This window comes from Theropithecus gelada, chromosome 14 (genome assembly GCF_003255815.1).
Source record: "Theropithecus gelada isolate Dixy chromosome 14, Tgel_1.0, whole genome shotgun sequence".
Lineage (NCBI taxonomy): Eukaryota > Metazoa > Chordata > Mammalia > Primates > Cercopithecidae > Theropithecus > Theropithecus gelada.
The window spans coordinates 2561683-2589479 of NC_037682.1; the positions used below are offsets into that span (position 1 = coordinate 2561683).

Genomic DNA, 27797 nt, shown 5'->3' on the forward strand with positions numbered 1-27797 from the left:
GGTTAAGTTTACCAGAATTCACTGTCCTTCCTTCTCCAGGACCCCCCTGTCTTCCACACAAGCCAATTTAATGAGTGGAACAAGGCTGCCATAGTGGTCGTCACCCTGCATCTTCCAAGTCCTCAATGGCAGCACTGACCTTTGTGGTCCTTCCGGGGCCACAGGTTGCTTTTGACTGATGATCTTCCTAGGCAGAGTTCACCCCATGGCTTCTACTTGGCCTTTCCCACCATAGCAGCCCCCACCCCTCAGGTCAGGGGACAAATGTGGGGACTCTGCTGGCTGCCACATAAGTCCATTTACTCACCTGTCTGAGGCTAGGGAAGTGACCTCTGCACCCACCGAGAGTTGGACCTGAGCTAGAGCTCCATGAGTACCCTGGCCTCCACACGCCCCTCCTCTGACTATTAGATCTGACGGGTGTTTGTGTCCCCAGGAGTGGGTGTCAGGGTAGAGTTAGTGTCCAGTAGGTCCCCTGAGTCTGAGGACAGACTAGCCACCCCAGCAAATGGCTGCAGGTCCCTGAGGGGAGACTGGGGGAGAGAAGAAGAATGTAAATTTGTGAGAGTATGGCAACGTCCTTCCTCAGGGGCACCCAGTCCTCCTTTACTCGGGCACCTGGCGAGGGAGGCCACCCATTGCTCCAGTTCCTGTGGCACCATGAGCCTCCGGCCAAGGCCACAGGGTTCCGTGGACTGGACTGTTCCAATCACTGCCAGAGCCAGTTGCCATCTCAGCCACAAGCCCAGGGCCTCGTGGCCACCCCTGCTGGGCTGTGCCCTACCCTCCTTAAAGGTTGTGAATGAGCTCCCCACTGGGGCACCCCTGACCAGCTCACTCTTCTTTTGTCTGCCCTGGCCCTGATGCTGGTGTTTGAGATATCAGAACTCACTGGAAACCACCCTAAGCAGAGATCACTCTGGCTGATGCCAGGGTGCAGTCCACATGTGATGGACTCTCAGGCTGAGCAGTGTTGGCTGAGCCCCCACTGCACCTTCCCTCCCACTCTGGGGTCCTCAGCCTCCGCCCAAGGCAGAGGGGACACTTCTGGCAACTGGTGACCCAGAGATCATGGGCTGCAGGGATGGCTCTGAGTAGGCCACACAGCCATCCCGAGAGCCATCACTGGGGACACAGGGGGCCCCGCAGCCAGGGTGTCAGTGTGGGGGCAGCCCAGCAGACCCCAAGCCACCCACTGAGGTTGCTTCTCAGGGGAGCACTGGCAGGCTGTCGGCTCCTGCCTGGGCCCCAGCCTCTTGCCCCTGTCCCACCTCCCACCTGCATGGTCTCCAGCATTGCCCAAATTCACCACCTTCACTCCCAAGTCCACGGCGGTGTCTCATCCAGGCGGGTGAACACTCACGTGTTGGGAGGCTGACAAAGCCTGGCATGGGGGGGCACCATCCATCTCCCTTCTTTGTCTCACTGCCTTTAAACACCCCACATCTATCACCTCTGCCCCCAAGGCTCCCAAGTTCACCCCATGCCAGCCTCAGCCCAACAAGGCCTGTGTTTCTGGCCAGCCCTGCTGGGGTTCTCAGGGCGTCTACCCTCTCTGCTCCCCACTGTCTCTAAACATATTTCACACATTGCTGGGGCAATATATGTGACTCACAGCTTCCCAGAGCCATCCCAGAGCTGTTCAGTAGACATGAGGTAAATGAACGAATGAATGAATGAATGAATGAATGAATGAATGGGTGAGTGCTGGGAGCTGTCTCAGTTAGCTCCAACTGCCATAAGGAAGCACCAAGGGCTGGGCATATAAACAGCAGGTGCTTATTTCTTGCAGTTCTGGAGACTGAAAGTCCAACATCAAGGTGCTGCTGATTCCAGTCTTTGTGAGGGCTCTCTTCCTGGCTTGCAGACGGCTGCCTTCTCTCTGTGTCTTCATACAGCTGTCCTTCAGTGCATGTAAGGAGAGAGAGAGAGAGAGAAGAGGGAGCTCCTAAATGACTCTTCATATAAGGGCACTAATTCTATGGGACCAGGGACCTTCATGTCCTCATCTGTCCCTAATTACCTCCCAGAGATCCACTTCGTAACACTATCTCATTGGGGGGCAGGGCTTCAACCTATGAATTTTGCAGGAAAACGATTCTGTCCATAGTGAACGCTGACACTGAACCCGCCTCCTAAAGCTTTCTCTCACCAGATTCCTCATTCTGCTTAAAGATCCTCTGCAACCTTGTGCCCCTCCCAAGGGTCCCTGCACCTGTCCAAGAGAGAGGGCAGCCTGGCAACGGGCCTGGGCCCTGACCCTTGAGCATCAGGGTCTGGCCTGAATGGGGATGGGTGTTCACTTCTAGGATCCTGAGAGAGGCAACACTGCAGCTTTAAAGGTGTCAGGAGCTCACTGTCCCCGTTTGTCATGAAACAGTCTCTTCATCAAGGGCTAAATAAAGCACACTGACCACCAGGAATGGGGCTGCAAGCTTCTGCCCTGCAGTCTGCCTTGTCTGCACAGGGAGTGTGGGGACCATTAGGAGGAGGGTCTGATGTACATTTTTCTGCCAGTGGGTCCTCCCCTGCCCCCAGTCCTGCCCAGGCCCGGAAGGTCACTCTGAAGGCATCTGGCTCTTACCCTGGGCATCTCCTGCCTCTGCCCCACTCCTCCACCCTCACGGGGTGCCGAGTCTCAGCCCAGGCTGGAGTGGCCCAGGCAGGACAGCAGGCTTGGTGGTGCCTGGCCCCACAAACTAGTGGGTGGCACAGCGTGGATGTGGATGGAGACACCTCCCCTACAGTCTGTCCCTGGCATCTGTGACACATGTGTGGGATCCCTTTAGACTCCCCTGGGAGACAGCTGTGTCTTTGAAGGGGCACCATCCCTGGGTTCCCTCTGCCGTCACTGAAGACAGAGTCTAGGCTCCCAGGGGTGGGGGGGGGGGGAAGCAGAGTGCCCATCAATGCCCACTGGAGTTGGCCAGTGGAGGCAGCAGCCCATGGCACTGAGAGGGAAGGCCATGGACTGGACTGTTCCAATCACTGCCAGAGCCAGTTGCCATCTCAGCCACAAGCCCAGGGCCTCATGGCCACCCTTGCTGAGCTGTGCCCTGCCCTCCTTAGAGGTTGTGAATGAGCTCCCCACTGGGGCATCCCTGACCAGCTCACTCTTCTTTTGTCTGCCCTGGCCCTGATGCTGGGGTTTGAGATATCAGAACTCACCAGAAACCGCCCTAAGCAGAGATCACTTTGGCTGCCATGCCCCAGAACTTCCCTTGGTTGGGAGCAGAGCAGTGCCCAGAGCCCAGAACCCGGTTTGAGTATGATCTTGGCTCTCAAGGGACAGGCCAGAGTGCCTCCAGGGGAAGGGGGCTGCCCAGGCAGTGGGGGTTCAGAGGTCCCCTGGGACCCGCCCAGCTGACCCAGGCCTAGGGTGATCCAGAAGGGGAGCTGCCCTCCTCCTCCCTGGGCTCAGGAGAGGCTGTAAAGGCAGCTCCCGGGGTGCATCTGTGCTGCAGGGACAATTTCAGAATCAAGTCAAAGGACAGAGAGGAGCCAGATTCAGGCCCCCCCGTGGCCCCCACAGGTCTCTTCAAGCTCCAGGCCCCACTCCCTGTGACACAGGTGGGAAGCTCTTGAGTGCCTCCCCGATGGAAGGGGCCGCACTCACAGATAGCACAGGGGCCCCCAGGCTCCAGGCCCCAGAGCCCGGCTGCTCACCTGTGATGGACAAGAAAGGGTCCCTGTCTCAGGAAGGTAGAGGCTGCCACCTCCTGGCCCGAGGACACAGCCTCCCAAGTCCCACCCCAGCCGGATAACCAGGGGCAACTGCCCAGGTAAACTGAGACAGCAGCAGCAGGCAAGCCAGTGCAGAGCTGGGTGATCCGTAGTTTCATGAGCGGTAGCAGGTGGAACAAGGGCGTCATGGGCGGAGGGCTGGGCAGCTGCAGGTGGCATCCCTGAGCCAGGGGCCTCCTGGTGGGTAAGGACGTTGTGGAGCGAGCAGGCGCACCTGGGACCCAGGAATTCACAGGAAGGAGAGAGGAAAAAGGAAGTCTCTGGCGGGTAAACACTGTCACATATGCATGCATACACATCCACGCCTGCATACACATCCACGCCTGCACACGCGTCCACACCCGCACACGCGTCCACGCCCAATCTCTTCCCTGGAAATAAAGCCAGGGCACCCTAGGCCAGCTTGCAGTGGGGCCCAGCCCTTAGGACAGGCTCCTTGGTGGGGTAGGGGTGGGGGCAGCTGTCCTCCTGGGCCAGCTCCTTGGGGCTGAACCCGCGCTCTAGGAGCCTTCCAGGCTCCCAGGGGCTGGCACCACCTCCAGAGTAGGTGGGCAGGGCTGTGTGGGGTGGGCAGGGGCATGTGGGGTTGGCAGGGGTGTGTAGGGTGGGCAGGGGTGTGTGCAGTGGGCAGGGGTGTGTGGGGTGGGCAGTGGTGTGTGGGATGGGCAGGGCTACGTGGGGTGGACAGGGATGTGTGGGGTTTGCAGGGGTGTGTGGGGTGGGCAGGGCTGTGTGGGGTTTACAGGGGTGTGTGTAGTGGGCAGGGGTGTGTGGGGTTTGCAGGGGTGTGTGGGGTGGGCAGGGGTGTGTGGGGTGGACAGGGGTGTGTGGGGTGGGCAGGGGTGTGTGGGGTGGGCAGGGGTGTGTGGGGTGGACAGGGATGTGTGGGGTGGGCAGGGGTGTGTGGGGTGGGCAGGGGTGTGTGGAGTGGGCAGGGGTGTGTGGGGTGGGCAGGGGTGTGTGGGGTGGGCACGGATGTGTGGGGTGGGCAGGGGTGTGTGGGGTGGACAGGGATGTGTGGGGTGGACAGGGGTGTGTGGGGTGGGCAGGGGTGTGTGGGGTGGACAGGGGTGTGTGGGGTGGACAGGGGTGTGTGGGGTGGGCAGGGGTGTGTGGGGTGGACACGGATGTGTGGGGTGGGCAGGGGTGTGTGGGGTGGACAGGGGTGTGTGGGGTGGACACGGATGTGTGGGGTGGACAGGAGTGTGTGGGGTGGACACGGGTGTGTGGGGTGGGCAGGGATGTGTGGGGTGGGCAACAGCCTCACAGTGGCTTCCCCTCAACAAGCCACTTCCTCTTGCAGAGGGGGTGTCGGGGTGGGAGGGTGCGGCCCAGCAAACAGAGTGGGGGTTCCCCTGGCTCCCTGCCCCTGCTGGTGGGGCACAGGGAGGGGGGCTGTGGTCAGACCTGGTCTCTGGAGGGCCAGCCTAGGGTTCCCGTCCACCTGTCCGGGAGTTTGACGCCACTTTGAGATGACAAGTGAGGCCACCTGGGCACAGCGCTGGTGTGAGAAGGTGCCCACCAGGACAGGTCAAGAACCCAGGCCTGCCCTGCTCCAATTCTTCAGACCTGGCGAAGAGGCACCCCATAAGCGGGTGGTGTTCCAGGCCTGCCTCACCAGCTCCAGGGAGGTCAAGGTTGGAGAAAGAATTCCAGGGATGAGCCGGACATAGCCAAGAGCATCTCATCTTTCCTGGAGAAGACAAGCTGGCCACTTGCACAGCCCGGGGGCCTCCAGCCCCTAGACCTGGTACCTTCACTCTTGCTGCCACCCCTAGATCCATACCTGCGCCCCAGCCTGAGCCACACCTAGGCCTCCAGCTGAAGTGACACTGTGGGTACCAGACATCTGAGGTCTCCACAAGCCCCCACAGACTCAGGGTGGGAATTCCTGGGGACCCGAGTTGCAGAAGCTGCTGCCGGGGGGAGCTGGGCTGGACAGGGGTCCTGGTTGTCCCTGCTTCTCCGCCGAGGGAGGGAGGAGGTGGCCTGAGCAGTTCCTCCAGCAGCACTCCTGAGTGGGCAGCAGCTGGGCCCTCTTCCCACAGCCACGCTGGGGTTGCCATGCCTGCAGGTCTCGGGGGTCCCCTCCCCCTCGCTGAGGTGCCGACCAAATGTAGGAGGAGCAATTCCAGCACCGAGGGGCGAGCAGAGCGCCCCTGGGAGGGCCGGGAGTGGTCCCTGAACGGTGGACTCACCTGGAGCATCTTCACACTCTTCAGGCCCACCCTGCCCCAGAGGCCCACGGAAACCCTGCCTGTATTGGGGCGGCAGCGCTGCCCCCACCCACGGGTAATGACACGGCTTTGTGTAATTACAAATTCGAGGTTTACAAAGCCTCCCCCTGGAGGCCCCATGTGGGTGTGAGTGAGGCCCCAGCCTACCCCCGTGGCCCCAAGAAGGCTCTGCAACAAAATACCCATTAGTGCCGCCCATGAAGGGATAAAAACCAACGACCTTCTCAAAACGTAAGCTGTCACAGGACATTGCAAAGGGTGTTTCCTAAGAACACCTCAATAACAATGTTCCAAGGAGACCCCATCTCCAAATTCCTCCAAGGATTACGCCCCCAAGACCCAGTCCACACTTGCACACTCCCAGGACGGGCAGCTCACCTCCTCTTCCCCAGGCACTGTTTCCTCTGCATCCCACACCCAGCCCTGCCCATGACCTTCCCCCTCTCAGCACCGTCCTCAGTGGCCACACCAAGAAGGGCCTCAGATGTCGGCAAACGCCCTGGTGTCTTGGGCTGGGCTGGGGGCACCAGGGTGAGGTTGACGGGGGAGCCAATCTCACTGCCCCTCCCCTTCCTGCCTGCCCTTCTTCCGGGGCACCCAGCAGCTCGGTCCTAGGGCGATGTTGACAGACAGACAGCGAGGCGGATGCAACCTACCTCTTGGGCAGGGAGCTGCGGTCTGAGGCCCCTGCCCAGCTGGAAACCACAGGGAGGGGAAGGGAGGGGAGGGGAGAAGAGGAGAAGAGAGGAGAGGAGCCATCATGGGGCCTTGGAGTCGAGTCAGGGTTGCCAAATGCCAGATGCTGGTCACCTGCTTCTTTATCTTGGTAACAGGCAGGTGGGGCAGGAGTGGGTGGTGGGTGGGGGTGAGAAGGGGTGAGGGGTGGCAGGGCCTCAGCATGGGGATTACCCCTCCTCTCACACACACACCAGCCCTACTGTCCCTGTCCTGCCCTTGTAGACATGCGTCTGGGGCTCCTGGTGGCAGACAGTCACAGGCAGTGACCGCCATGGGCAGCCCCGTCTCTCCTCCTGAGGGGCAGGCAGCACAGAGCCCGGAGGAGGCCTGAGTGGGGCCAAGGCCTGGGGCGAGCTGGGGTGGAGGAGCACTGGTTGCCGGGCTCCAGGGATCGTCTCCCCTTCCTGCCCAGGAGGGCGCTGGCACAGGGGTGGGGCTCATCCCACTCCGTCGACAGCATGATCAGAGGTCCTGGGTGTCTGGGGAAGCTGGGCTGTGTGTGTATGCCTCTACCATGTGTGGGTGCCTGTGAGTGTGCTGGGGCGTCTGCAGTGAAGGCCCCCTGAGACCACTCCACAGAAACACTGGGAATCCCTGCAGCTCAGCCTGTCTGTCACGGGACCAGGAAGCTGGAGAGAGCCCTAGCCCTGTCCCCTGGGGCCAAGCTGCCCCATCCTGCGGCAGTCCCGTGTCCCACACTCTGAGTCTGTCCTATCCACAGCTGCTGGGCCTCTCTGTGGCCACCATGGTGACTCTCACCTACTTCGGGGCCCACTTTGCTGTCATTCGCCGAGCGTCCCTGGAGAAGAACCCGTACCAGGCTGTGCACCAATGGGGTAAGCGAGGTCCAGGTCTGGCTGCATCGGGAGGGGCTTTGGGTGCAAGGGCGGCTGGTAGGAGCTGAGCCCACTGAGCCCAACTGAGCTGAGCGCCAGTGGACGTCTCACTGGCGGAGTGGTGCCAGGCCCTGGGCAGGAGCCAGAGGTGGTCAGGGGCAGGGAGGGGCTGCCCTGGAGTCCTAGCTCCCCTGGACAGAGCCTCGGGTCTGGGTGACAGCCGGTGTTCCTGCCTGACTCTTGTGCCCCACAGGAGCGTGGGCACAGTGTGGGTATATATTGGGCAGGGTCAGGACCTGGCTCTGTGCAGTCAGGGCTGAATCCCAGGCAGGCGTCACCTGGGAGTGGCCTGGGGCCGGGCTCAGCAGGTCCATGAGGGCTCCACATGGCTGATGTTCCACTCAGGACCTGGGACATGGGTGGGGAGGGGTGGGGCTGCTCTAGCCAGACACCTCCCTGCAGAGACTCAGCAGCGACTTATCCAACATCCAGAGAGCGGAAGCGAGAGCCAGGGTCTGCGGGGGCCACTTGGGGGTAAGGCTGAGGAAGGCCCCTTTAATGACAGGATGCCGGAACCAGACCTGCAGGGGACTCTCAGGCAGGAGCTCAGGGGGCCCAGGAGGGCTGCAGCCCGGTGGGCAGATATGGGGAAAATGCTGCCTTAGAACCCACTGCTTTTCCCCAAGTCTTAGGACCAGGGCCTCCCTGGAGGAGGACGCCTGGGGCCCAGGTCCAGGTCTGGACTGATAAGATGACAGCTCCAGTTCGGCCACTTGTCACTAGGGCATGGCAGGGAGCATGTGGCTTCTAAGATAGCCCCACAGCCACGGAGGGCAGGGAGGAAAAGAGGGAAGGAGGGGCAGTCCCCCAGGCTGAACGAGTCCCGCCTCCCTCCTCCTTCCCTCAGGGCCCTGTCTGGTGGAGAGACGGCGCCCACTCAGAGCCCCCCAGAAGTCCCGCACAGCCCCTGACTCCGAAGTTAGATTTCAGACCCAGGCTGTGTGCACTCAGGACCTGTCCTGGGCACCCCAACCCTCCTCTTCTCTCCCCCCAACCAGCCTTCTCTGCGGGCTTGAGCCTGGTGGGCCTCCTGACCCTGGGAGCCGTGCTGAGCGCTGCAGGCACCGTGAGGGAGGCCCAGGGCCTCATGGCGGGGGTGAGTTCATTGTGTTCCCAGATGCCCATGTCCCCAGAAAAGAATCAGGAAGGAGTGAAGAGCTGGCAGGCCTGTGCCCCACCCCCACACCTGAGTGACTAGGCAGAAACAGAGGTCCCAGGGATGCTGACCAACCGAGACTCCCCACCTGGGTAGCCAAGGCTCCTCCACCAGGCCCTACCTCATCTTGTCATCCACACGCCCAGCAAGGGTTCCTATAGGAGCCCTGAAAGAGAGAGATGGTGCTCCTCACCCTGGGAGCCATTTCCAAAGTCCCTGGGAGGGTCTGGTTCTATCGCCCAGCAAGCTCTGGGAGGGCACTGGGAGCATCCCATTTCCTGTTCGGAGGAGGCCGGGCCGGGCAAGGGAAATGCCTCTTGAGCTCTCCCGCCTGGGTTCTCCTGAGCTGCTGGGGGTGTCTCCCCAGCCCTGAGGCCCCATAGGCCCCTCCACCCCACGCCATAGCAGTGGCCCCTTGTCGCCCCCATTCCTACTCCTCCCCATGGGCTTCTGTCTTGGTCCTTGCCAGCCCTCGAAGGTCATCGCAGACCCCACCTGGCGGCAGCCTTCCCACGCCTGTCCTGCCCCTGCCAGGCCCACAGCCCTTCTCTCTCACCACAGCTAAGGCAGCTCCTCCCTGGCGCCCTGGGGTCCCACCTGTCCCTCTAGCCTCCCGTCTCCCCATTCCAGCTGTGAGGAGCTTGTGCCGGGGGCTTTGCTCCCCTGTCTGGCCTGTGAAACTGGACCACTCTGGAAGTCCCTGAGGGCACAGCCTCCTGGGTCCCCAGGGCTGGCAGGATTCTCAGCTCAGCTTTCAAGTTCAGCAAATGCTTGTTTAATGACCCTGGTTTATAAATGTCTCCAAGGATAGGAATAGAGTCCCCTCCTGGAGCTGCTGCGGGGCCAACCAGCCCTGGGTGGGCCCATGGGGAGCAGAGAAGGACCCAGCAGCTCCAGCACTAGCAAGGATTCCTGCTCTGGGGCACAGGAGCGTGGGCAGGGACAACCCCAGCCTATGCTATCTGGCTTCAGGGCCAGGTGGGAGGCCCCAATGGGGAGATGACAAGGCAAGTAGTCTGCCCCTCAAGAGGGTGTGTGGCCTGCAAAGGGACACCTGGATGGAAGGAAAGGCTGGCAACAGTGCCAGGCCAAGGGGTCCAGGTCTGAGCTGGAGGCCCAGAAAGAACCGGCACTGGGGCTGCAGCACCATCCACCAGGGGGCGCCATGGTGCTGGGCCTGAGGCCACATATGCAGAGGCCAGCTGGGCCACGGGGGTCCTGTCCCCGTCACCAGCCTTTCCCACCCCACCTTGCCCCCATGCACAAACCAGCCTAGCACCCTGATCTGTGGCCAAGGCGGTCAGCGAGCACCTGGGCTCGGGTTCCGTGTCCCCAGCCAGCCTCAAGGCCAGGGTGACTTGATACGCGGTTCAGGCTTGTAGAGCAGCCTGGGAGGCCCCCAGCTGGATGCCTGCACTGGGCTGGGGTCCTGAGGACACTCCAGTCCGAGCTGGGTGGGCTCCAGCGCACCCCTCAAGCCCCAGTGTACTTAGACCCGGCCTGGATGGTGAGCTCAGCATGGCCACAGCAGGGAGCTGGGAGATCTACCCAGTTGAGCTGCATGCATGTGTGTGCATGAAGGTGAACTTATGTGCATGTGTGTGCAAATATACGTGTGTGCATGTGTGTGTGTGCATGAGTGTGTGTGTGCATGTGCATGAGTGTGTGTATGTGCAGGTGCCTCTGCATGTGCGTGTGTGCAAGTATCTGTTACCGGTCTTCACCTACCCCTGTTGCCATATGGGTGTGGTGTCTGCGTGTTGCATCTGGCACGTGTGTGTGTGTGTCTGCATGCACGAGCACAGGTCAAGGGGCTAGGGATAGGGAGCAGGGAGAGGAAAGATTTTTTCCAACAGGCTGGGTGCCTGGATGCTCCCCACAAGGCCCTTTCCTGCCTGCCCCCACCCCTCCGGCCTCTCCCCTAGCTGGCCTCTCGCACAGGAAATGAAAGAGCTTGCTGGGCTGAGAGAGCAGAGCTGGCAGCGCTGCCCAAGGAAGCACATTCAATTCGCTTATGTATGTATTTATTTATTTCCATCTAGAATGAGGAGAAAGAAAATGGCCAGGGCAGACCTGACCACCCAGCAGCCCCTGATGGTGAAGGCCTTGGGGAGGTCTGCATGGGCCCATCCACCGCCCAAGATCCTCTCTGCACAGGGGGTTGGTGGGGGGCGGGGAGAGAGAGAGACTGTGGATGCTGTTTCTCCTGAGGAGTGAAAAGGTTTCTGGAAAATGCTGGTCTCCTGAGCTGGCTCAGCGCCTCAAGCCTGGGAGGCAGCACTGAGTGATAGCTTCCAGATGGGGACGGTGGCCTTCAGCCAGCAAGGAGGAGGAGAAGGAGGACAAAGAAGGAGGAGGGAAGAGGAGAAGGAGGGAGAAAGAGGGAGAGGGAAGGGGAGGAAAAGGAGGGAAGAGGAGAAGGTGGGGAGGGAGAGGGAGGGGGAGGAGGGGGATGGAGGGGGAGAAGAAGGAGGGAGGGGGAGAAGGGAAGAAGAGGGAGGAGGAGGGAGGACAAGGGATGAGGAGATGGAGGAGGGGGAAGGAGGAGGAAAGAGAAAAGAGGAAAGGTGAAGAGAAGAAAGAGGAGGAGGGTGGAAGGAGGAGGAGGAAGAGGAAGGAGGAGGAGAAAAGAGAGGAGGCGGCGGCAGCTCCCAGGCCATCGCCCATCAGGCCTTGCAGCCTCCAGGGCAGGCAGGAGGGTCATGGGGAGCCGCCAGCGCCCCATCCCTGCAAGGCTGGAGGCCCCATGCTCTCGCCTGTGTTTGGGGGCCAGCAGGACTCCCCAGCTCTTTCCACGCCCCTCTTGACCAGCTTCCCCTGGCATGCTGGCATTGTTGCTGCTCGCCTGCCAGCATGTGTGGGTCTCTGTCTATTCCACGGACACCCATGCTCCTGGCGTCACCCTGAATGGGGCCCCAGGGTTAGAAGGGCCCAGACCCAACCTGCCTCAGCCTGTGGACCACCCAGCTGGGCACAGTGCTGCCTGCGGGGGCTGGCATTTCACTAGGGCCTCAGGACTCCTGGGGGAGCTGCCTGGTCGGTGGCTAGACTCACCATCAGGTACTCCGGGTCCTGAGGGCACCAGCATGAAGGCAAAGGCAGCCGCCCAGACCCCGAGTTGGGGGACATCCCCAGGCTCAGGGCACCAGCACGAAGGCAAAGGTGGTCGCCCAGACCCTGAGTGGGAGGACATCCCCAGGGTTCTTAGCCTGGGTGACCTCTGCCGCCCTCCATAAAACCGTGTCGGGGGCATCTGTCTGCTCTCAGGGGAGGTCTCTCGTGTTCCCCAGCTTCTGCAAAGCGGCTCTCAAAAGCCTGGAAGCCCCGGCCAAAAGAACAATGGGGCAATGCCGGGGGCTGGTGAGCAGACGTTTCCGCCGGAGAACGCCCCACTCCACAACTAGGGGCACTGGCACCAGTGAGAGAGAGGGGACAGTGGTTGGCCAGGCCATGGGGACCCAGGCAGAGTATGGAGAGAAAGGGAGGTGAGGGAGGTGGGCTCACCTGCAAAGAGAGAGGCCACAGCATCCTGAGCAGGCACCATATCTGTCCCAAACCTCACCAGCGCTGGGCTAGCTGGTGGCTTGTTTCAGAAAAGAAGGCAAAACAGAAGAGCCTATAGCACCGGCCCTGGAGAGGCTCAGGCTCAGGGCAGGCTCTGCCCGGCCCTGTCCAGGTCCATGCCCCTCAGGAAGCAGCCGCAGTGGGCAGAGGTCTCCATCTTCTCAGGGGCGCCCTGCCCTTCCCGGGCAGGGGTGTGGTGCTGCCATCAGCAGGTCCCTGGGGGCCAAAATGGGAGAACAAGGGACTAATTCCCAAAAAGCGCCCAGGAAGGGGATGGGAAGGTGCTATGGAACCCACGGACCCAGCGCCCATGCTATCCCCAGGCCAAGTCTCCCTCTCAGGCAGTGGGGAGCGGGACTCAGATCCATGCCTCAACCAAGCATCCCGCTGGGGGCACAGCCTGAGGGCACTGCCCTGCCCAGGCCTGCCAGACCCTACCAGGCCCCTCAGTGATTGGCAAGGCCACTGCAGTGACCGGCCCCCCACAGTGACAGGCCCCTCCCACAGTGACCGGCACCCCACAGTGACAGGCCCTCCCACAGTGACAGGTCCCCCCACAGTGACAGGCCCCCCCACAGTGACAGGCCTCCCCGCAGTGACAGGCCCCCCCAACAGTGACCAGCCCCCCACAGTGACCAGCCCCCCACAGTGACTGGCCCCTCCTCAGTGACTGCCCCCCAACAGTGATCGGCCCCCCCTCAGTGACCGCCACCCCTGCAGTGATAGGCCCCCCAACAGTGACTGGTGCCCCAAAAGTGACCAGCCCCCCCACTTTGCCCCGCCCCCCCCCCCCCAATGACCAACCCCTTCTTAGTGACTGGCCTCCTCCACACAGTGACCGCCCCCCTCAGTGTCCAGCCTCCCCAACAGTGACTGGCCCGACAGTGACCAGCACCCCACAGTGACCGGCCCCCCACAGTGACCGGCCGCGCTCTGCCCCCAGGGCTTCCTGTGCTTCTCCCTGGCGTTCTGCGCACAGGTGCAGCTGGTGTTCTGGAGACTCCACAGCCCCACCCAGGTGAGTACCAGCTGCCCCTACCCTGCAGCAGAGGGTCCCCCAGCAAGCCAGTGGGCACCTGGGTACGGGGGAGCAGTCCGGGGAGGGGCAGCCCCAGCTTCCAGGCTTGCACTGACCGGGTGGGGTGGGGGAGACCGCAGCCTGGGTTTCCCCTGTCTGAGGCTGCAGGGAGGCCAAGCGCTGGAGGTGAGTGAGGGCCAGCAGCTCCCTGGTGGGGAGGGACCTATGCTGTACCCAGGCCTTCGCCCCAGCCTCATTTTCTTGAAGCCCCTCAGCCCACCCCCTCCTGAGCTGATGCCTCTCAGGTTTGGGGGAGGGAATGAGGAGGAGGAAGAAGGAAAGTCACTGGCTTGGCCTTAGGGGTTGACTGGAAGGAGCAGAGTGTTCCGGAACATGAGACCTGAGGGCCCCCGCTCCTGATGGAGGCCTGGTGGGGCGGACAGTGCCTGGAGACCCACGGGCTGGGGTGTCGCAGCCTCCACCCGCTCCACAGGACGCCACCCATCCTTCCGTCCTGGATGCCGACCTGCCTGGAGGACAGGCTGGTCTAGCTGACCCTGGGCAGGGGCCAAGGGTGTCCCCGTGGAAAGGCCAGCAGCTTGGAGAGGAAGGAGGCCTCCCTGGCCCAGCAGAGAATGAGAGCTCGGTAACAGAGCCAGGCCCACCTTCCCCTTGAGAGCCCAGACCTGGTGAGAGCCCCCAGGGCAGCCGGGTAGTGCCAGGGACAGCTGCAGGCAGGGTCATCGAGTGGGGCAGGAGAGCCTGGCAAGTCACAAGAGGTGATTTCTTGGAGCCCTAGCTGGAGTCCTAGTGGCCTTGTGTATTCAAGTGCCTGGTTGCCCAGGGCCCCCAAACACAAGCTTGGCCATGATAGATGCTGAGGCTGGTGGCAGGCAGGTCCTCTGGCTGAGCTCTGCAGGGCGCCTGCTGTGCCAGTTCTTGAGCTGTGCTGGCAGCCTGAGTGTGGTGGCCCCCACCGTGGTTTGCAGATGGGGGGACTCAGGCCCTCCATGGATGGGGGGAGCTCAAAGTTACCCTGGCAGTGCCAGGGCTGGAGGGAGCTCCAGGCTTACCACAAAGGCTCTTGGCCCCAAAGTGTCTGCCCACCCCTGGCATCATTTGGGATGAACCACCTGAACCAGGTGGGAGAAACATCATTTTCTCAGGCCCAGAAGGATTCCAGAGGGACTGAGCCCCCTAAAGAGGGCTGTGGCTTTGAGGATTGGCACAGTAGTCTTACCAGGGTGATGAGCTGGGCCAGGTCCGTGTTTCAGCCTCACGTTTCCTGTCCATTGTGGGGTGGTCTAGGCTCGTTCGAGGTCTGGGTCACAGTGGAGGTGGCCGAGGTCAAGACAGCTGCCAGGGTGCCCGGGCTCGTCTGGGGCAGCTGCAGCCCATGCCCCATGCTTCTGTGTGTTTATGGCTCTGACCCTGGAAGCACAATTCTGGAGGGGAGGGGACCATGCAAGGGCTACAGGACAGAACACAGCTGGGGCCTGCTCTCCAGGAAGGGAAGGGGGTGCAAAAAGATAGATGCCCCAGCCGGGCTTGCCTATGGCCTGTCCCGGCCCCAAGTAGCATCCCCCACACACACCATCTTTCTCTGGCCCGTGCGCCCAGCTGGCCTTCAGGGGTCAGTTCTCAGGGCCTTGCCTGACCCCAGGCAAGGCACTGGGACTTCCTCCTGGGCCTCTGGGCCCCATCGGCCCCTCCCGGTGGGTCTTGACTTCCGACATCATCCGTGTCAGGCCTGGTGGCCACAGAGGTGGCCTGGGCGAAGGAGCTCTGAATATGAAGTCAGTGTCCTTGGGGCGCCCTTGGGCAAGCTACTTAACCTTCCTGGGCCTCAGTTTCCTTTTCTGTGAAGGGAGCACCGAGACCCAGGGGCTGCATGGGTAGGAATGGCCGGGTGTGTGCAAAGACTCTTCCTCCTTACCTACGTGCCCCCTGCCGTGCCCCGTTGCCCAGGCTGGTCCTCCAGGACATGGAACTCACTCGGAGCTGTGCTGGGTGTGGATGGGGTAGCTGTGGTGCCAGGGGCCAGGGCTTGAGCAGGAGGGGTGGTTGCACATCCCACCTCCTGCCCTTTGCCCTCAGGGCCCACCAGAGCCTAACGGGCTTCAACCTCGGGATCCCTGTCCAACAAGGTCCTGCTGGCAGCACAGACAGCGGCAAAGGCCAAAGGGCCCAAGCTGTTGGCACCAGAAATGTTGAAGTGAGAGCCGGGGGTCCAGATCCCAGCCCGGCCCATTCACCCTTTCCCCCTGTACCTCCCCACAGGGCCCCTGAGGTGTCCTGAACACAGGGTCAGCGTGACTCATGTGGCAGCCCTGCGGATGGAAAGGCAGAGGTTGCAGGAGGGAAGGGACCCGCCACATGCCCTTGGCAGTGCCCCGTGGCCACAGACCCTGGCCCAGCACTGAGAGTAGTAGGGTGCCCCTCCCCTTCCCCAATCCTTGCCCCAGGAAGTCCTGGCTGCCACTTCCCTGGGACGCTCATGCGGGCAGGAGGCATGGACCAGGCTTCAGGGATGAACGTGGAGCTTGAGGGCTATTAATTACATTCTCCTCCAGGCCTGAGAGTCACTTTGCTGCAACCTTCCCCCTGTCCCCGGACGAGTCTGCATCGGGAATAATTCATGCTCGAATTAAGTACAGCAGTGTGGGGTGCAGCCTCATCCTCGCAGTCTGGCCCCACCCTGGAGCCACTTCCCTCCCTGGATCCTCCAGCCACCCAGTGGGCTCAGGCCAGAGCCGGCTCTGGACCTGCGGGGCTGGTCCACAGGTCTCCTGCAGCTCCTGGTCCCCACCCGCCGCCCAGGACCTGTCTGTACCTTCCTGAGCACTTTCAGCAGACACGGGATGGAGTCAGGGCCGCTGAGCCCACGCAGACACCAGGGACGATCTGGTCGTGGGGGGAAGCCCCAGCGGGGACCCCTGGACTTCAGGCCTCAGTCTGGGCAGGGGTTGGAGAAACACACAGCAGGTCGGGTGGGTCCAGCAACCGGGAATTCTGCGCTGGCCCTGCTGGTCCAGGTCTTTGTCCTGAAGCACCCCCGGGCACCGGAAGATGGAGCTCAGTGCATTGGTACCCTTCAGGGCGCACCTGCCCCCAGGTGTCCTGAGAAACACAGGCCCCAGCGTCCTTCAGAGCCCCCAGAGCCTGGGATGGAGACAGTTGGTGAAGCATCACCTAGGAGCCCAGGCCCCGTGGGGAGTGGCCGGCCTGGCCTCCAGGGCCCTCTAGAGCCAGGCTTTGGGGCAGGAGGCCTACCTTGCTGAGCTCTGCTTCCTCAGTCGTGGGGAGAGCTGCTTGGCAGAGCCAGGTGGAGCAGGGAGAGCAGGGAGAGCAGGCAGAGCAGGGAGAGCAGGGAGAGCAGGGAGAGCAGACAGAGCCAGGGAGAGCAGACAGAGCCGGGCAGAGCGAGCAGAGCAGGTAGTGCAGGCAGTGCAGGCATAACGGGCATAGCGGGCATAGCAGGCAGAGCAGGCATAACGGGCATAGCGGGCAGAGTGGGAAGAGCCGGGCAGAGCAAGCCCCTCAGCCACTAGCAGGCGTTGTCACTCTCGCCCCTGCTGCGGTAATAAGGACACCTAGCTCAGAGCCTCAGAGGCACCCGTGTCCTCCCTGGGCCATGGCAGGCGCCTGACAATGAGGACAGTCATTGGAGTTGGGAGGGAAGCAGGAGGGGCGGTCTGAGCCAACCCCAGGCCCACTCCACCAGGCCTCCGGTCCTTACCAGGACCTCCACCCACGAGGACACAATGGCCAGGCCAGACTCCACCCCCATTTCACACTCACAGACGCTGAGGCTGAACAAGGCCCCCGCCCAGGCCAACAGTGGTGTGGCCAGCTTGGCGCCTGCCCCCCAGGGCACTGCGGGGAGGACAAAGCTGGCTGAGTTGGGGATGACTCATGGAGAGTGGTCTGACTTTTATTAGCCATCAGTGGGAGGGATGCATTAGGGTCAGGAGCCAAGTTTGGCCTGGAAAGTCCATCTGACTCCTGTTGGGGCCTCCAGGCTAGGGCAGGGCTGACCGAGAGCCTCCACTGCCCACTGCCCACCCAGCTGGCCGCTGTCAGGGCTGCCACGGGGGCTGGGCCCCAGTGCAATGAGGACCGCGGGAAGCCACCCTTCCTTTCTGGAGGGCAGGTGTGAGCGGCCAGAGCAGGCCTGGGGCTTCCATTCTCCCCCAGCCCTTTAGGGCAACTGCTGAGCACCCCTCCATGTGTCCTGACTGTCAGCATGGCATTTGGGGGAGAACTGAGGGCCTCTGAGGCAGGAAGGAGACATCAGAGGGTAGGGACCTCCAAGAGGGCCTCGCCCTGTGCCAGGAGACCAGCGACTCCTGGAGCAGTCACAGAAGCCCTCCCGTAGGAGGCGAGATTCCAGTTTGTCTTTGAAGGGGTAACTTGGCAGGGGACAGCATCTTGCTTAGGAGGGTGGAGACATGAGGTCCAGGTGGTATTAGGGTGTGGAGTGCAGACAGCACATCCAGCCAGGCCCCGTCACCTTCCACCTTCTCCACCCCCTGCCCCACAGTGGCCTCGTCCACCCAGATCTGACTCCAGGTGCCCAAGGCTTCTCTGGTCAAAAGCCTTACCCAGAGCCCAGCTGCCCGGGGTTCTGGAAGGCAGCTGGGTGATTCTGGGGAAAGACCTAGAATCCCCCAGCTTTGTGGGAGCTGAGGTCCTGGCACAGGGTCTCTCAAGCCTTTTCCACCAGGCCCAGCTCCATCCCCCATTTCCAGGTCAACAGTAGCGTGATGGAAACTTCCCTGAGCTGACCTTGTAAGACCACAGGAGAGGCAGATGCAGAGCTTGGCCTCGATTTATCCTGCAGGACCCTCTGGGGGCAGGAGGGCCACACTGACGGCCATTGTGTGGAGGCCCCACTGTTGATGTTGGGAAGCACTGTGACTGGCTGCCCAGGGATCCAGGCTACCCCTTGGGGAGATCCACCTCCTGCGAGGAGGGCGGTGCTGGGACGTCACTCCACTAAGGGCCCACCAGCCTTTGGGATGTTGTGGGGAGGGGGCTGTGTCCCTGGATCTCTCACCAGGGCCAGGACCTCCCCGTGGTCTCTCGGTGTAGGTGGAGGATGCCATGCTGGACACCTACGACCTGGTATATGAGCAGGCGATGAAAGGCACGTCCCACGTCGGGCGGCAGGAGCTGGCGGCCATCCAGGACACGGTGAGCATGGGGACGGCTGGGTGGCAGGGCGGTCAGCCTCTGTTTGGACTGCAGTTCAGAGAACAGGCACAGGGTGGCCAGTGAGAGGTCTGGCCAGGCACCAAGGGGTTCCAGGACATAGGCCAGAGCTGCCCCTCAGGGCTGGCGGCACAAAGCTCCCATCCTCTGTCTGCCCGGCACAGGGCCGCCTACCAGATTCTCGAGGCCCAGTGCAAAATGGGAGGGCAGGGCCCCTTATTCAGGAACACTGGAGGATTTCAAGAGCATTAAAGCAAATACGGGGCCAAACATAGTGGCTCACGCCTGTAATCCTAGCATTTTGGGAGGAGGTTGAGGCAGCTGAATTGCTTGAGCCCAGGAGTTCGAGACCAGCCTGAGCAACATAGGGAGACCTTGTCTCTACTTAAAAAAAAAAGCACGCACGGCCCGTGAGCAGGGCGGGGAAGCTGCCTGGCTCCAGCAGGAGTTCCCTCCCCAGCGCGCAGGCAGCGCGACTTGAGAAAGCTCCCCTCACCAGGCCCCGGCTGCACAATGGCTGGAGCCCCCAGCAGAAGCAGCTGCTACCCGGAGCCCCAGCCCTGGCCTGCAGGGAACCCCACCTGGAGCCTTGTGGTGCCTCAGTTTCCCCATATGTGCTGCCCGCCTCCTGGGGTCTTGGAAGCACATCACCACTCCCTCCCTTCTGTTCTTGTAGTTTCTGTGCTGTGGGAAGAGGTCTCCTTTCAGCCGTCTGGGGAGCACAGAGGCTGACCTGTGTCAGGGACAGGAGGCGGCAAGAGAGGTGAGGGGGGGACCTGGAGGCTGGCCAGGCAAGACCCTCAGGGGCTGGACACCCTGGGGCCCAACCCCGAGACCCAGAGCCATCCTCCCACCGCCCCCCCCCCACCCTTGGTCTCCCTAGACCCTCGGGACCTGCCCGCTGAAGGGCTCAGGGAAGGTTCTGGTATGATCGGAGGCTAGTTAGGATTCACGGTACACCAAGCCTGTCAGGCGGCCGGGCTAGGCTCAAGACATAGACACAAGCCCCTTTGCCCAGCTGGACGCAGGCCCGATGCGCCGTTCACTCCTTCAAGTCAGTTCCAGTTTCGGGGCTTCCCAAGGCCAGCTGAGTCCACAGAAGGCTCTTGGAGTGCACCCATGAGGGCTCTGTGCCAAGGGCTGCAGGACCAGCATGGTGGGCTTTATCTAGGGGGAAGGGTGCAGGCGTCCTGGGGGGCATCAGAAGGAGTGGAAGGGCACTCAGAGGAGCAGAAGCGAGGCCGGAGGGTCAGCGTAGGCTAGGGTGTGACCAGGGCTTCAGCAACAACAGAGCGGGGCCCGAGGCCAAGAAGCCTTTCCTCCCAGAGCCCTGGGACAAACTGGGCCCTCCGCTCTTTCTCCTGGTGCCCAGCAGCCCTCCCCCAGCCCACCCTGCCCCCTCCCTGCTCCTCTCCCCTACTGTCCTGGAAACAAACCCACCCTATCTCACAGTGGGAGGCACCTGGCCACCCTCCAAGAACAGAGGGGACGAGAGCAAATGGCTGGAGGCCTGGCAAGGGGTGGAGCCACAGCCCAGGCTCTGAGGGCAGAAGGGCCGGTGCTGGGGACACTGCTGGGGAGGCACCAGCAGCATCAGGGATAGGGCTGACAGTCAGGATCCCTGTGCCACCCAAGGAGAGGTCCCAGGTCCCCCGACTGAAAAACAGGAGCGAGGGCCTGCCTTGAGCACCCTGGGGATGGCAGGGCCATGGGCCTGACTGCAAAGCCTCCTGGGGAGCCGGAAAAGCCAGCACAGGTGGCAGGCATGGAGCCACCCAGATGGGCAGGCATGGGCAGAAGGGAGGCAGACCTGCCTGCGGGGGGCAGGAGGGTGAGCCCTGACACCCTACAGAGGCCTCCACAGCCTGCCCCAGTTGCCACCATCTCCAGGGTTCAGAGACAGGCCTGTCACCTCCCTTTTCTGGAAAGATGCCTCTCGTGCCATGCCCTGGGGTGGCACTGGAAGCCCGGGATGGAACCAGGACCCTGGGACAGTGCGGGGACTCCCCTCACATCCCTCCACCAGCTGGCTTCCCGCCCTCCCTGTTAGTCATCATCCTCTGGTCACCAAGGCGCTGTACCCGGCCCTGGGCTGGATGCTGGGAACCCAGAGTGAATTAGAAGTGCCCCGGCCTAGGGGAGCCAACGTGTGGCCCAAGATGGACACTCAGGACAGCTGGGAGACAGCATCTGCTGGGCCCAGGGCAGTGCCCGGGTGCCCACAGGGGCCAGCCCTGTCCCATTGGGCTTCACCTGCTTGTGCTGCCTTTCCCTAGAGCCCTGGGGGCTTCCCAGGAATGTGCTACACCCACCTCCCTGCTGCCCTGGCATTGGCCTAGGTGGGCGCTGCAGCTCCATGGCCCCACAGAAGCCGCTTGTCCAGGCAGGGAGGGCCGGTCAGGGCGGGTGCCATGCCTGCTGCCCTCTCGTAGGACTGCCTTCAGGGCATCCGGAGCTTCCTGAGGATACACCAGCAGGTCGCCTCCAGCCTGACCAGCATCAGCCTGGCCCTCACGGTACCCCCTCACCTCCCTCACCGCCCCTTCCTACCTCCTGCCCCTCAGCCTGCCCAGCGCCCGACTCAGATGGAATGGTGACCCGGGACAGGCTCTCTGGTCCTGGGCCTCACTGGCTGCCAACCTCGGGGAGCTGGTCCGCTGTGACAGTGTTTGCCTCCTGCAGCTGGGCCGCCCCCTCCCACTGCAGAGTCCTGATGCTTTCTGGGGAGGGGCGCCCCCAGCCTGGAGCAGTGGGGCAGCCGCGGGTGTCTCCCTCCCAGGTGTCCGCCTTGCTCCTCAGCTCATTCCTGTGGTTTGCCATCCGCTCTGGCTGCAGCTTGGACCGCAAGGGCCAATACACCCTGGCCCCACGGTAGGGCCCCCTGCTGCCCCCACCCTCTCTGGAAGGTCCTCCAGCTCCGCTCGAGCCACCGGGAGGGAGCCCTGGACCAAGCCGCAGGCTGATGCCGTAGAGGAAACGCTTAGGGGGTGACTGAGTGCCAGGGTGGGGTGGGAGACCTGAAGAGTTTCCAGACCCGATGCCCTGCACCCCATAGCCCACATGGGGACCCCCCTTTGCTTGCACCAGGCCTTGCCAAGACCTGGAGATGGATGCTTCTGGGCCCCCAGATTACAGCCCCAGGCCAGGATCTCTGTGCTTGAATACCCCGGAGCTCCTCATGCTTAGGGGGCAGGGAGGGTCCAACCCGAAGCCAGGCAGCTCTTCCTGCCCCCACGGAGCTGGCCTCTCTCTGCCTGCCATGCCCATTAACCCACCCACTTGCTCTTGGCCATCCAAGCCCCCATCCCTGGGTCCTCTGCATTCTACAACAGCCTCGCAGTCCCCCTAGAACATTCCACAGCAGCTCCATAATCCCTCTAGAACATTCTGCAACAGCCCCATGATTCCCTCTAGAACATTCCAGAGTAGCCTCACAGGTCCCCTGTAGAACATTCCACCACAGCCCCATGATCCCCTCTAGAACATTCCACAGTAGCCTCACAGGTCCCCTGTAGAACATTCCACCACAGCCTCATGATCCCCTTGCTCCTCAGAGCATGTGGCCGCCAGCCCCAGGAGCCCAGCGTCTTCAGACGCTCCCAGGGTGGACCCGCACATTGTCTCCGCTCCGAAGCAGATGCTATTGGTCCAAGAAGATACTCGGGTAGTCTTCGGTGGCTGCAGGACAATGATGCTGCGCCTGGGCCCCTCTCCCACCACCTGCCTGCCCACAGAGGTGAAGACGCCAGCCCTCATGGGATCCCTGAGGGGAGGGTCCGAGCTGTGAGGAGGGGAGTGAGTGAAGGCCCAGCCAGAGAGCCAGCCTCCATTGGGAACAGACGCAAGGGTAGGGGTAGCTCACCAAATCCCTCCATGGGAACGGGCCGGGTGCAAGCACAAAGGAAGCCACGCTGGAGGCAGCAGCCCAGGGCTGACTTGCAGACACCGGCGGTCCACGCCCTGGAGGGCTCCACCCAGACACAAGCTGCAACGGTTTTCTACGCTGTGTAAGCAGCAGCACAGATGTAAGGACTGCAAGCAGTGACCATTTATGATCTCTCAGCTCTCCAGGGCAGAAGTCCGGGTGCGCTCAGCGGGTGCCCTGCGAGGGGTCTCTCGGGCTGACGTCAGGACTTGGTGGGCTGCACTCTCATCTGGAGGCTCCAGGGAAGCGTCTGCCTCCAGGACCATTCAGGCTGTTGACAAGTCAGCTCCTCATGGCTGTAGGACTGAGGTTCCCACGTCCTTGTCCCTGCTCCCGCAGTCCCTCCACCTTCAAACCAGCAATGGTGCATTCAGCAAATTGTAGTCAAATATACATCACATAAAATTTACCATCTTAACCATTTTTAACTGTATGGTTTGTGGCATTACATACATTCACATCGTTGTGCAACCATCACCACCATCTATCTCCAGAACTTTCCATCTCCTCAAGATGAACCTCTGTCCCCAGTAAACACCAGCTCCCATTCTCTGCCCTGGTCCCTGGCACCCACCATCCACTTTTTGTCTCTATGGTTCAGCTGCTCCAGGGACCTCATTTGTGTGGGGTCACACAGGATTTGTCCTTTTGTGTCTGGCTTATTTCACTTACTGTTATGTCCATAAGGTCCATCCGCATTGTAGCTTATGTCAGAATTCTTTTTTTTTTTTTTTTGAGATGGAGTCTCACTCTGTCGCCCAGGCTGGAGTGCAGTGGACTGATCTCAGCTCACTGCAAGCTCCGCCTCCCGGGTTTACGCCATTCTCCTGCCTCAGCCTCCCGAGTAGCTGGGACTACAGGCGCCCGCCACCTCGCCTGGCTAGTTTTTGTACTTTTTAGTAGAGACGGGGTTTCACCGTGTTAGCCAGGATGGTCTCGATCTCCTGACCTCGTGATCCGCCCGTCTCGGCCTCCCAAAGTGCGGGGATTACAGGCTTGAGCCACCGCGCCAGGCCAGAATTCTTGAAAGAGAAATCTTATCAGCTTTCCCGTCATCTCACAGCCACATGGTCCAGGGATTAAGGCAGGACATTTAGTGGGGAGCGGGGAACATTTTAGATATTCTGCCTGCCACACCTACTCTTACTGGACGTTCAGACCACGTCGATGACGAATTAGCTCTAATGGTCCCTAAATGTGTGCACAATCTGCTCAAAATTCTAAGTCCTGGGTGGAATGCCAGCCAAGTTGGTTGGCCCAGCCTAGGCCAAGGCCCTAATGAAGCTGACAAAAGAGAAGGAATGTCAAGGCCCTTCTGACTTCCATAGAGGGCGTGTGGCCCCATCCCCCACCAACACCAGCCAAGAGGGATTCCCCCAAATAAGAGCAGTCCTGTGATGAACAGCCAGAGTGACACAGGCCAGCTACAGTCCACCCTGTCTTTCCAGTGACACTCTCACTTCCGAAAATGAGAACACTTCCACCTGACACGCAGCGCCCCCACCGCCGAGAATGCACGGGCCTGCCCTCCTCCCACTGACATGCAGCGCCCCCACCGCCGACACCGCACGGGCCTGGCCTCCTCCCACTGACACGCAGCGCCCCCACCGCCGAAAACCGCACGGGCCTGGCCTCCTCCGCCGGACACGCAGCGCCCCCACCGCCGAAAACGCACGGGCCTGCCGTCCTCCCACTGACACGCAGCGCCCCCACCGCCGAAAACGCACAGCCTGGGCTCCAAAGGAGGACACCAAAGGTCTCCTGGGTTCCACATCTGGTGACAGCCCAGGGTCTCTGGTGTTGGGCGTTCCCGCCGCTTCCGTCCTCAGCACGTCGCTGTTCTACAACCTATGGATTTAATGTGAAGGGAAGCACCAACGACACGTCCAATACACAGTCACCCTGGAAAGAAAAGGGTGGGAGAAAGGTGAGTTCCGTTCTGGTGAAGTTTAGACACAGCACAAGGAAAGCAGAAACTTTGCCAGAAGCTCCAGATGTCTCACATCTGCAGCTGGTCATGAAACCGTGGGGTGTGTTCATGGCTCACATACTTCACACCCGTGTGTTCTCATCCAGGCAGCCCAGTTCTCCACTCCTGCAGGGTCTGAGTCCTGAACCTTGTTGCTGTGATTGTCCACCGATTTCGTCCCTCGATTTGGGAGAATGGGGGAAGACCTGGGGGCCACCTAAGCCTGCCCATGTTCAGTAGTAACGCCTCTGCTTCCTCTTGTAAGGACCACCCTAGCTGTTCCCAAGGGCCCCTTAACCCACACGGCATCCACAGTTTTCAGCTCCATCATTCCATGACTTATTCTCTGACCAAAGCACTCCTCTGTTAGTTACTAAAATCTCCAAACCAGGCCAGGCACGGTGGGCTCACACCTGTAATGCCAACACTTTGGGAGGCCGAGGCAGGAGATGCTTGAAGCCAGGAGTTTGAGACCAGCCTGGGCTTGTTTCTACAACAACAAAAAGGAAATATTAGCCAGGCATGGTGGCACACACCGGTGGTCCCAGCTACTCAGGGGGCTGAGGTGGGAGGATCTCTTGAGCCCAGGAGGTCCAGGCTGCAGTGAGCCATGATCACAGCACTGCACTCCAGCCTGAGTGACAGAGTGAGACCCTGTCCAAAATATAGACAAATAGGCCAGGGGCAGTGGCTCACGCCTGTAATCCTAGCATTTTGGGAGGCCGAGGCAGGCGGATCTCTTGCGGTCAGGAGTTTGAAACCAGCCTGGCCAACACAGTGCAACCCCATCTCTACTAAAAATACAAAAAAATTAGCCAGGCATGGTGGCGAGTGCCTGTAATCCCAGCTACTCAGCAGGCTGAGGCAGGAGAATCACTTGAACCTGGGAGGCAGAGGTTGCAGTGAGCCGAGATCATGCCATTGAACCCCGGCCTGGGCGACAAGAGCAAAACTCCATCTCAAAAATAAATAAATAAATAATAAAAATAAATAAAGTACACAAAAATTAGCTGTGCATGGTGGTGGGGGCTTGTAATCCTAGCTACTCAGGAAGCTGAGGCAGGAGAATCACTTGAACCCAGGAGGTGGAGGGTGCGGTGAGCCGAGATTGTGCCACAGCACTCCAGCCTGGGTGACAGAGCGAGACTTCACCTAAAAATATATATATGTGTGTGTGTGTGTGTGTGTGTGTGTGTACATATATATACATAACTAACTAACTAAATAGTAATAAAACAAATGTCCAAACCAGAAGAGTAAGGGCTAACAGGGCCCAGAGGCAAACCTTTTGTGAATGTTCTAACCATAAGTGCTGCCCTCACTCTCACCCCTAGGCCCCCAGCCTGTGGATTCTGTTTTGGGGGAATGGCACCATTCATGAGGTACCAGGACCATATGCTATAGGACCTCGCTGCAGTCTTGAGGTGGTATCTCCTAGCTGAGCTCCTACGTAATCCTGAGTGGTCCTGAGAAGCCAGATCACCATCCCGCAGGGGCGGGTCCTGTGGAGGGACAGGGTACATGGAACCCTGGTGAATCCCATGGTGTCTCCCCACTACCCTGTCCTTCGGCTGTAAAGGCAATGCCTTGGCTAGAAACAGCAGGGCATGCAGGAGCAGGCGGTAGGCTGGGAAGGAAAGCACCAGTGCTAGTGGAGGGGAGTAGGTCCAGATCAAGAATCATCTTTCCCATCGTCTCATAGTCACACAGTCCAGGGACGAAGACAGAACAGTAAGCGAGGAGAGGGGAACAGGATCATTTAAGACCACAGCTGGAAGATGTCCCTGAATGTTCGCACAATTTGTTCAAGGTTCTAAGTCCCAAGTGGGACACCAAGTTGGCCCAGCCTAGGCTGAGGCCCTAATGTAGCTTAGCTAATAAGAGAGAAGGAATGTTGGGGCCCTTCTCACCTCCATAGGGGGGTGTGGTCCCCCATGAAGTGGAAATAGTGCCAGTGGGGGAGCATCAAGGACCAGGGCCATATCCTATAGGACTTCACTGCAGTCTTGCGGTGGCATCTCCCAGCTGTGCTCCTAAATGATCCTGTTCTCCCTCTGCACTAAATGTCCTGCCTTCATCCCTGGGAAAAGCCAGACCCTCTCCATGAAGGAAGGTATCCAAAGGCAGTCAGCCCATGGCCAGGTGGCTGATCGGTCTCCCATGAACTGTGGTTCCCTTCTACAGGGCGGGACGGCACACTGCTGACCTTGATCGGGCATCGGCTGCAGTGCAGGGGTGTCTGGAAGAGCTTGGTAAGCTGAGCCACGGCGGCTCCCCTCCCCTCCATGTCTGCCTCAGGGCAGCACCAGCTCCCTTAGTGCTGTCTGCCATAGGTTCCAAGAACCTTATTAGAGCTCAGTACCCAATGCGCTTCATGACTGCCTCAGGGCAGCACCAGCTCCCTTAGTGCTGTCTGCCATAGGTTCCAAGAACCTTATTAGAGCTCAGTACCCAATGCACTTGACAGTAGACAATGCCCAGTCATTCCAGCTGCAGGACTCAGCAGACAAACAACACCCAGGTCAGACTACACCTGATGTCCCTGGACAGGGTCAGTCTCCACCCAGGCCCAGGGGACACCAAGCGCTGTATCTCCAAGCGAGAAGAGGTACTGGCCACAGAGGGCAAACTCTGCTCCCCTCGACGGGCACTGTGGCCTCCACCATGGCTTGGCTCGGGCTCCGAGGGTGCCTTGGTCAGCCAAGACCCCAAGAGGACCCTTGAGTCCCCGAGCCACAACAACTGAGTGGCTCAGCCCACGCAGGAACAGGACCACATGGGCATCATCACTGGCTGTGCCTCCTGTGGAAAGCAGGCCACCCGCTGGCGTACCTGGACACAGGGGAAGCACACATGCAAATGCAGGCTGTGTTTCCTCCAAAGAATGCTGCACACAGATGAGTCAGGGTGCAGGACTGGTCCTTCACCACCACCGAGTGGGCATGCCCGGCTGCTTTGTTGGACCCCAGAGAGAGCTTCAGGAGAAAGCAGGAGTCTCTGTTTTCACAGGGTTTCCTTCTCACCCTGCCACACATGGTTTTTGTTAAAGCAACCTACAACTTCCTCCCCTCCAGGTCACATCAGCCCAATGTCCTGTGGGCTGGGGAGATGGTCAAGGTCCACATGGGCTAAATTATGACTGAGAGCTAGGGCATTCATGTATTGCCAAGGCGGGTCCACACTGCCGTCCCTCCCAGTTAAGAGCAAACCACCTTTATGGTTTTCTACATGTTGGGATAGACTGAAAAACAACAACAAAACAGGTGTTTGCTGGCCAAATAGCTGCTTGCCAGTACAAATGCCTGTGCTGATTTGTTCCAATTAAGAAGAAAACTG

The 27797-nt window shown here is 60.7% G+C and overlaps 2 protein-coding genes across 4 annotated transcripts; one reads left to right on the forward strand and one right to left on the reverse strand.

Moving 5' to 3' along the window:
• Window positions 1-258: 258 nt before the first annotated feature.
• Window positions 259-6412, reverse strand: C14H11orf21 (chromosome 14 C11orf21 homolog). The gene is given in 5 exon segments (XM_025356973.1): window positions 259-1903; window positions 3667-3744; window positions 3747-3921; window positions 5152-5245; window positions 6360-6412. Coding segments are annotated over 4 exon segments (372 nt in total). The 3' UTR covers window positions 259-1903; window positions 3667-3694.
• A 182-nt stretch (window positions 6413-6594) lies between these two features.
• On the forward strand, window positions 6595-22965 carry TSPAN32 (tetraspanin 32). 3 transcript variants are annotated; one of them, XM_025356971.1, is made up of 10 exons: window positions 6595-6807; window positions 7441-7555; window positions 8614-8711; window positions 13279-13353; window positions 18448-18549; window positions 19244-19330; window positions 21000-21083; window positions 21347-21438; window positions 22122-22303; window positions 22631-22910. In XM_025356971.1, exons 1-10 carry the CDS (start codon window positions 6742-6744, stop codon window positions 22690-22692), a joined length of 963 nt encoding a protein of 320 aa, XP_025212756.1. In that variant the 5' UTR covers window positions 6595-6741; the 3' UTR covers window positions 22693-22910. The 3 variants fall into 3 exon arrangements, with proteins under 3 accessions (XP_025212756.1, XP_025212757.1, XP_025212755.1); XM_025356972.1 differs by lacking the exon at window positions 13279-13353 and having other exon boundaries at window positions 6628-7555; XM_025356970.1 differs by lacking the exon at window positions 13279-13353 and having other exon boundaries at window positions 6628-7555; window positions 22122-22965.
• Window positions 22966-27797: the final 4832 nt, after the last annotated feature.